We start from the raw sequence: 9,985 nt of genomic DNA, 5'->3' as shown, positions 1-9,985 counted from the left end.
ACTGTGAAACGGAACCAAAACGTCTGATGACTTTTTCCATCACCTTGTTGAATCTGTAAGTGTGAAAAGAATATTAAAATAAAAGAATTTACATAGTGTGAGTTTAAGATTTAAGCTTGGAAGGCATGAACAAGTTGCCTTTTTCATTATTATGCTTTTGGCTATGATACGCGTTATCTTAATACAGGGTGTTCGCGTGCAATAAAACATTTTTCTTCCCCTTACATAGTTTGATGGAGCCAGTGGAATATAAAGTATTCAGATCTTTTACTGTAGTAAAAACAGCCATACCACTGTGTAGGAGTACTCTGCTACAAGTAAAAGCTGTGGTCGCTGTGGTCTGTCAGGGTTGCTAAAGGTCATACGCCTGATCTTTCTCTCAGGAGGCTGCAGAGCACCTTTCTAACTTTATACCCGGCATGTTCCCAGCATATTGGCCCATTGTATTCCTCAGATACTGTAACAAAAGCACACAAGCTACACTTTTAGTAACAGCGCCAAACCACAGTGTTTTCACAGAGCCGTGCAGTGATTATGTTTCTTGAGTGCGTGAGCGAGAGGATTGACACATTGTAATTTGGAAGGGTGTTTCCCACAGACTGTAAATACTGATTGGCCTTGAGCTTAGCCACAGAGGTGTGTTTAGTAAGATGAGCAGACACCTCTGTCAGCAGGTTCAACATTGAGGCCACTTTGGAGACTCTTATCACTGAATAATTAGTGCAGTGTATGTCTGTGGGAAGATCGGACCATGTTGCACGCATGAGTCTGAGGACTTGGCGTCTTTTGCGTGTATACATTCGTCCTCTGATAAGGCACATTGGAAGCTTATTTTTTTTGCCAATCTATGCAAACAGATTGCTTATGTGCCCTTGTGTGTGTGCTTCTGTTGCTTATCTTGCACTAATGACAGCCTGCAGGGATGCTTGGGTAAACAGACATGGGAGGATGATGAACAGTAGTGAGGGAGAGGGCAGAAAAGAGGCATGTTCTGCCTGTCTGGTTTATAGTGAGAAATTGCCCCTAATTTAATGCTGCAATCTCCCCCATTTACCTATAATAAAGGGCTGCTGTCATATTTTAGTGTTATTATTCTTACATTTGTTTGATAGCACTAAATACAAATGTGGCTGCGACTAATGGGGATGTCATGGGCCATTAAGTATTTGGCTATGATCCAAATTATTGTACGAGTTGAAAATTTGACCCCATGATGAGACAGAATAAAATGAATGGATCACCAGTGTTTATTACAAATCATTTTCTATGGTCTTCACCAAATTCCATGACAAGCTATCATAACATTGTTCTGTTTTTTTTGTTTTATCCCCCACTACAGCTCTATAAACTGTAGGCTTTAACAGAAGAAAGTCATTAAAGTGAGATCAAACTTAAATATCTGTGGAGTGTCTCTGTAACCTATCCTGTGGTTGTTTAAATTCTCCAATAAAAACACAAAGAACACTAGATGGTTAAACTAGAGGAAAAAATTATAAAATAATGACAGTCTCAAACTGAATAAAACCTCTGGGGGCTGAATGAGTAACAACTCCCATCCAAATCTGTTCAGTAGTTGTCCCAATGTTTATGTAAACATGCACACAACATCATGTTGCTGCTAGGTTATTAATCCTGTGGGGAACACTGATATCTGTGCTAAATTTAATGATAATTCATCCTGTAGCTGTGAAACGACAACCACAAAAACTGCAACACACGACTGATCATTTCATAGTGACGCAAGAGGAAAGACCCTGCATTGCAATTTTGCAGTGCTTTTAATAAAAAATTTAGTTTTTAAACTTAACCCTCTCGGGAACACGTGTCTGCACAAAATATCTTAATGGTTCATCTTGTGGGGCGATCGTGGCTCAAGAGTTGGCAGTTTGTTTTGTAATTGGAAGGTTGCCGGTTTGAGCCCCAGCTCGGACAGTCTCGGTCGTTGTGTCCTTGGGCAAGACACTTCATCCGTTGGCTACTGGTGGTTGTCAGAGGGCCCGGTGGCGCCAGTGTCCGGCAGCCTCGCCTCTGTCAGTGCGCCCCAGGGCAGCTGTGGCTACGATGTAGCTTGCCATCACCAGTGTGTGAATGTGTGAATGAGTGAATGTAGTGTAAAGCGCTTTGGGGTCCTTAGGGACTAAGTAAAGCGCTATACACACACAAGATGATGAACACACCCACAAGATGAACCATTAAGATATTTTGTGTAGACACACGTGTTCTCCAGAGGGGATCAGGCCATTTATTCAAAAAACTCAAAAAAAGATACAATTGCATTATGCTGCTAAGACAATTGAAGGGTGCTTTGTAACAGTTAGTTTAGTGATTTAATCTGTTGGGGGACCATGAATATCTGAACCAATTCCACAACAATCCAAACAGCAGACGATGACTCTTTCCAGAAAAACCATAAATAATAATTTTATAGTAGCTTTAAAAGAAAGGTAAGACAGGCTCTAGATGAATGTCAGAACTAAAATTCTTGACAGTCTTTTCAAATTAAATTAAAAAAATACCCATAAAGACAGTTAATGGTGACACTAGAAGAAAAAGAGAGCTGATAATCAGAATCTGTAGACTAAGTGCTCTGGGGAGTATTAATATATCAATCAAATCTCACATTAGTCTATCCAGATTTTTCAGCACTTTTAACAGTATTTGTTGTAACTTAATCTTATGGGCAACACAAATATCTGTATCAGATTTCACACCACTCCTTAAAGTAGCTGATAATATTCAAAACAACTCCTCTGTGGACCACAAAGATGGCAAAAATATAGCTTTGACTGGTCATTCTGTATATGATATTTTAATTAAGTTAATTTAGATTTTTCTTCATATTAGTTACAAATTACAGCTCAAAGGCTTTTCAGGATTGGCTGCTATGTGTAGAGACTTGCATCTAGAAGAACTCTGATTTTTATTTCTTTTCTTTTGACAGTTTAGCATTGTCTTTTTTCACTTTTGGAGGTTGGAATGTCGAGCATGAAGTATCGGTTAGACAAATCAGCTCCACCGCAGTGGTGATGCCTCTGACAGCTTCTACAGTAATTTAAAACATATCTTTGTCACAAGTGAGTACAGCTCTTTTTAAATGTCCAAATCTTTAGATGTAATTTCTGCTGTCTTACACAGATACACAGATGTAGCCCTACCTGTGAATGGAATTTTCTTTAGGTTTATTTAGGACTCTTGGTTCAGGTTTCACTTCTGGAGATGGCTGCACATTCTGTTTGTAAGAGTAGATGGAGACTTCAGTAAGTAACCACAGGCTGCACCCCGCGAACTACTTCGCCTTGGTGATCACTTGCCCTCAAAATAGACACGTAGTAATGTGTATTTGTTTGTTTTGTATGTGAAAAGTAGAAACTGTACAGTGGCAGCTGAAAAATCCTGTTTAATGATAATTTCATAATCTCTCAACAACCCTCAAACTAGGAAACATTAAGTCAAAAAGATTTGACCCAAAAGGTTGTTGGACATTTGCAAAAAACACTACATTTCTTTTACTGTGTGTTTTAAGATGTTGATCTCTTAATTGTTTATTAACTATATTTTTGTTATTCTGTGTTTAGACATGTTTTGTGGACAGGAGTCAGGAAAATCAACGATGACAATCCACTTGTCATCTTCCTTCTTGCTAAGTTAGCGGAAAACTGTTTTCCTTAAAGACAGACTGTTACTGCTGAGTAGCATTAGTGATTTTGTGCTCAACACTAAGTGTACAAATTGCTGATTGATGTGAACCACAGGATATGCATCTGCTATTAGCACTGATGGTGAAGATAATATTGAGAATAAATTCAGATGACAGAAACAGGACGTTACTGGCTACTTGCGGGTGTGCTTGTACTGAGAGGTACATCTTTTGGATTTTTGGATATCAGTTTTTTTAACTGTTGTGTAATTGTTATATCTCTTGTCCACGAAGGACTCCTCCCAGGATATCAGGTAATAGTTGTTTCTATGACCTTTATCTAGGTTTTAGGATTTAGTTAGACTATATTTAAGAGCATGATTAACAGAGGACAGTCCGAACAAGGAGGTATAGCTGCCTCATGACTGTAGTTTGCTATCAGAGACCAGTAAAGTGGTCTGTGGGAAGGACAGACCTCTAAAGGGAAGTGGTCGTGGTTCTCTCTACACAACTTGATCTTTGGTAACTGATAAACTACCAATGGGAAGGGTGGTGGCTCGAGTCCAGTAACAGTAAATGGGAAAGAGACACCAAACCCACTGGGAAACACTTTATATTTAAGTGATGTTGCAGGCTTTTAAACCACGTCTGGATTGGTATGTGCTAGCAAAAAATAACACTAGTTTATAGTAATATCTTGTGATATTTTCTACTCTATGAATATATAAACATATCAGGTACCATCAATGAAGATCATCCACAGTGCAGTACTTGAACAAGAGGGTTTGAGTGCTGTAGTGCTGTCAGCAAAGCTTGGGTGGTTAGCAAGTTGTCAGTTCTTTCAACGATTTCTTCCTGTTAAAAGGGTTATTTTTCCTTCCCACAGTCACCAAGTGCTTGCTTATTTGGGGGGTTTCTTCTTACTATTGTACAGTCTTTACAATATAAAGTGCCTTGGGGGGACTGTTATTGTGCATTAGTGCTATATGAATTAAACAGAATTTAATGGAAATTAATATTTTGTACAGGTACAATTCACAGACAGATACCTGCTAAATGGAAACCTGATAAATATCAGTCTAATAAAATACTAAAATTACACCTACACCAGTTCTTCTTGGTCAGTTGATTTTACAGAACAAGGCATATTATTTGTCAGATAAGTCTTTTAAGATGTTTAGGAGCTGTCAGTCAAAGCAGTCACACAGTTACTGTAGCTTTAAGCCTTTCCAGTATCCAAATGGTGCTAAAATATGTTATAAAGTGGTATACGATCAATATAAGGCAAAACTGTTTTTATTAGCAGGTTGTGAATACTCTTAGATGTTGGAGCCAATGGGATTCCTGCTTGACTTCCTTTTAAGGCCAGCTTCAAGTGGCCATTAGAGGAAGTACAGGGTTTAGTCACTTCTGAACTGCCCTCAGTTTTTAGTTCCAGAGGTTGCTGCTTGGTTGTTAGTGATATACTGTTCTTCACTTTTTTGCTGCTATCGTGACTATTTGGATGATGTTATCGTGATCATACCTGCTTAAAAACTGTACAAGCTAATAGGCAAGCATACATTACAACTGAGAGATAGCCTGCAGCTCTGAAACTGTAATATTTGGAAGTTACGCTAGTTTATTGTTTTCTTATTACCTTCTGTTGAATATCTGTATTCCTCACAATTAGGTTACACGTTGCTAAGTTATTGATCTTATTTATGCAACTTGAGACTGAAGGATAACTGAAGGTTAATGCATTCTTGAGAAGGGCTTTACATTCAATGGATTCAATGGACTTCAATGGATTTTTGTTTTGTTTTTTTAATAGCTGGAGCAACAGAACCAGCTCTTGATTGCCAATCTGTAAAGCAACTGAAAAAATTAGAGACTAAAAGCGGAGCAGAGGCAATCAAAACACTATGAGTACACTCTAAGAAATGACACACTGATGTTGGTAGCATTATGTAAATGTTTTATGTTAAAACTAATGCCACCAATTGATTTTTAACTTTAAACACAAGTATGTTGTTTTGAATTTAATTAACAACATAAGATTTCAATACAACAAAATGCAGTAAATTAAATCCAACGTAAAAAGTTCATTTAAAATGAAGAGCACTTTAATTTAAAGAGGATTGTCCTAATAGGCTCTCCATACTTCTAAGTTTGCACATGTGCAGTGTGGAAGTTTGATCATCCGCCATTTTCAACTGAGACTTGCATATGCTTAGTATCCTGGATAGAATCCATCGCCATCTGAGGATTATTTGGTAAGTACAACAATTTAAGGATGACAAATTTGATTAATGTATACTAACTGATAAACATCTGACACTTTCGGGAATACTTTTGCATTTTTTTTAAACAAATGATGCCTGGTAAATTTTTTAACACTCTAGTTTGTATACCTCTCTCACGTGTTAGAAGTATGAAGACATTTAACAAATATTGTTGAACCTGCTTCGGTGTAATTTTCCAAAATCTTTTGCGATTCCTGTTAAGGTGAGACTTGCCTACTAAGACCGACAGTTTTAAAATTACTCCCAACATCTACCGCACCTGCTCCCTGACATCAGTAATGACCACCGGGAGCGCCAGCGATCCTGTAGTTTGAAGAATGAAATGAATGTATAGTGTATTTTAGAAATGTGCCTCAATTAACTTGCTACATTGTTTGAAAGAATTCGACTCCATGTTGATTTCTGGTTTAGTGTCAAATGCAGGGATTTAAGCGATTAACATTTTGATTTGTAAAGTATAAGACATGCGTTCATCTGTTGTCATTGAAGTGCAGAATAATGTGTAATACTGTTATATATAATCCATTTAACTCCTTGTATCAGTTTCCATTGGCTATCATCGCTACCGAAGACAGGAAATCATCAAAGACATGCCATTCATTGCAGAGGTCAAAAACAGATGGCCTGCCCTGTTTTCAGAGACTGAGGTAATTCTTACTAACTTTGTTATTGGAAGTCATTTTCATAAGAACTTGTATTTGAAGAACAAAGTACTGTAAATTGTTAATTTTAAAAGATACAAAATGTTTGACTGAAAGTTGTAACATTCTTGCATGTGGCCTCTAATCAAATTAATAGAGAATACTCTCTAGTTGTAATTTTTAATATGTTTCAGGTTGTTGCGGAGTTCGCCCGCATCACCATGGTCCCTTTGTTGTCGACTTTCATGGCCAAGCTGGACCACTACGCTGACCACCTTAGAGTGTTCAAAAAGAAGGGGGGAACAGCTAAACGCAATATCAACTTAATCATGGCAGCCATGGATAGGGTATGTATTTTAGTTGACCTTGATTGAGCTCTGAAATTATTTGAATGCTTCTTCAACTTCTGTGTCTGTCATTAATCAGAATTTTTTTTCAACTGAATATGTGTAAATTTGAATATTTTGTAGATACATGTGAATCAGTGACATGCAGTCAAGTGAGGCACCTTAATGAGAAGTAAAATACTAACAAAAGAGAAATTCAATTTGTACACTAGATTTTAAATTTGCTTTCTGTGTGATTTCAATATTTTTATGGTCAAAATTGCTGTCATTACGGATTTTCTGTTCAAATACAAGGTAAAACGCTGAGAGGAGGCAATGATGATGCTGTGTCTCACCACAGACACACACATGCGCAATCCCACTGCTGTTTCTCTAAATTGCCAACGTACATGTTTGATTACACATGTAATACAGATGATGACTTGCAGACTACCTAATGTATTTGACGAATCTGTGTTACATGTTTAATGTTATTGGTCATAAATGTGCTGCAAAAATGCATGGAGTGAGGCTGATGGAGGGCAGTGCTGAACCCTAAAGGCAACATGTATAAGAGGTACACGTATATGGATTCACAGTGTAATCACATTACACTGAGAGCGCCATTGACACAGTGGATAAAGCAGCACTCTTAGGGAGCATCAGTAAATTTCACAAAGGACAAATTGACACCAAATCAGTCCTAAGCAATGAGACGCACCAATTTTATTTTAATGCATCTCCTATTTATAAATTAATAAATTGATGTAAAATGAATGATTTTTCTATAATTGTTTCCAGGTCATTTGACCAATTTATTTACTACACACAAAAAATGAGACACACCAAACCTAAATAAATTTTAATGCATCTTCTGTAGGGCTGGGCACTTATTGCATCGCTTATCAATATTGTGATAAAACACGTCCTATGTGATTAAAATGATAGACTGCTTTCAAACCTCTAAAAAAAATATGATAATTTAGTTGAGACTATTACTTCCATTAATGTCAAACTTATTATCAATTCAACAAGATAAATAACTGCTGGTTTGTCTAAATAGCACATTTGCTAAGTTTAATTTGCAGTATTTGTATTTGTGAGGCTGCATTGATAGATTTATAGGCAAAAATACTATTATGATCTTTTATTGTAACTCTTATTGTTAAGAAGCTTGGAAAGAAAAGCGTCTGGACTTCTTTAAGTTGCTTGAAGACGTTTCATCTCTCATCCGAGAAGCTTCTTCACTGAAGAAGCTTCACTTTTCTTTCCAAGCGCCTTAGACTACGATGACCTGGATGACTGAGAACCTTCACAGACTTATTGTTATCGCAAAAAATACCACAAAATGTCATGATAGGATTTTAAGTCCATATTGCCCAGTTCTAATCTTCTATTTAATTTGAATATTTTTAGGGGCACAATTATTAAATATATTGTAGAACAATCTAGAATTTATTAAAGCAAAAATGAAAGCTTTCACGTAATGTCAAAATTGAAAAGCTTCGATTTTTGAGTTCATATATTTGTTTATCTGACTCAGAGGAGTCAGTGCCTTACCAATCATGAACCTCACTGCACATCACTGATGTGAGTTATGAAACATTGCTTAATCACTTATCTGGATTATGTGTTAATATTTTTGACTTTGTTTTGTAAAGAGGTTGAAAGGAACCAAAATAGGAAACTTCCCTCATATTGAGTTCTTATCTCCACCAGAATCCCAGCATTGATGTTCGACGGGAATGCATTCTGAAAGCTGTCTGTCTCTACTTAAATGAAAAGTCAGATGACCTGTTCAAGGAATTCTTGGTAAGTTAAAAAAGGAAAATGATCAGCTATTTTCCTTTTTTTAATTTGGGATTGGAAATGGAAGGTGGACTTACTTGTCCATATGTATATGTACGCAATTAACTTATCTTTTTCTTTTATTTTTATTTATGTGGATCTTGGAGCAAGCAGAGAAACAGAGAAGCTGACTTTGGGAGTCTATGTTGTTCAGACATGAAGGAGCAAACTCTGCAGATACACCTGAGGACATTGGTGTCATCGTAGAAGGATGCACTGTGCTGCAAGCTCTTAGTGATGTGGCAAAGGGTTGTGCCCTCCTGCTTGGATTAATCTACAGTCTAAATCTGAGCTACCCAAAGCACCTGAAATACACATTTGAATTTCTTCAGAAGGTGCTGATGGAGTTGGATGGGAACAACCTATCCATGAAGGTGCAGGTTCTGAAAAACAAACTGCTTGAGTGAAACAGCCTGCACTGAACTATAGAGGACACTGAACTTTAAGGTTCTCGAACCCTTCTCCTTGCACTTCATAAACTGTTCAGTTTGAATTGCCACAAGAACTTCTGCAAGGCCTTTCACTTTTCTGCGTTCTTTGTTCTTGAACCTTTACCAACATCCAACTACACTGAAAAAGACTGCTCCTAACTTTGGACTTCAGTTTAAGTTTTGAAGCAAAGGTTATTTTTCTAAATATGGACAAAAATGACACTAAAGTAATTTCTACCAGCTGTTTGCAGGGCTGTATTGTGGGCTTTTCATTGTAGCCCAATCAAGTTTACATTAAGTCATGTTAATGTTAAAAATGTTGGAATCACAACACTTTACAGTTTTAATCATTTCAGTTTAACATGACATTCTTTATCTTGTCTTCCTGCACTTAAAATGCACTTGAATATATGTAAAGATTGTTTAAGAAAAAAGATCTAGAAGCATTTGAATTGCTCAAAGTGTGCTTCAACAAGTTTTACACAAAGTGTTATTAAAGTTAGGTTAACTGAATAAACTGGTGTTCAATTTTTTTAATTTACAAACTTAAATAGAATAAGTTGCAATTCTGTTAAAGTGATTTAATCCTATAGTTTCAGTAGAGCGTGTTTTGGGTGAGTAGATTTATCAGATTTACTTGAAATTTGTTGTTCAAATTAAATATATCATACATTTTATATTTCACTAACCCAGTTGTGTGGAACCGGTTGACATAACTGGGTGGAGTAAATACAACATTTTATTTCTTAGAGTGTAGGGTCCCAGTTGAGAATTGAGACAATGAGATATAAACAGGACACAAGTGATTGTTAGTCAG

At 36.8% G+C, this 9,985-nt stretch overlaps 1 protein-coding gene across 2 annotated transcripts; it reads left to right on the top strand.

The window, feature by feature from the left end:
- The first annotated feature begins 5,573 nt into the window (after positions 1-5,573).
- LOC146701683 (uncharacterized) lies at positions 5,574-9,791 on the top strand. Of its 2 annotated transcripts, none has more exons than XM_085467978.1 (5): positions 5,574-5,892; positions 6,466-6,569; positions 6,758-6,910; positions 8,609-8,701; positions 8,845-9,791. In XM_085467978.1, the coding sequence occupies exons 2-5, from the start codon at positions 6,513-6,515 to the stop codon at positions 8,866-8,868; spliced, it is 327 nt and encodes a 108-aa protein (XP_085324104.1). In that variant the 5' UTR covers positions 5,574-5,892; positions 6,466-6,512; the 3' UTR covers positions 8,869-9,791. The 2 variants fall into 2 exon arrangements, with proteins under 2 accessions (XP_085324104.1, XP_085324103.1); XM_085467977.1 differs by having other exon boundaries at positions 5,577-5,892; positions 8,849-9,791.
- The last annotated feature ends 194 nt before the right edge of the window (positions 9,792-9,985 follow it).

The sequence above is a fragment of the Copadichromis virginalis genome, linkage group LG9 (assembly GCF_057382275.1).
Source record: "Copadichromis virginalis isolate Kocher_CV1m ecotype Utaka linkage group LG9, C_Virginalis_male_GT1.1, whole genome shotgun sequence".
NCBI lineage: Eukaryota > Metazoa > Chordata > Actinopteri > Cichliformes > Cichlidae > Copadichromis > Copadichromis virginalis.
This window is presented reverse-complemented; position numbering and strand designations above follow the sequence as displayed.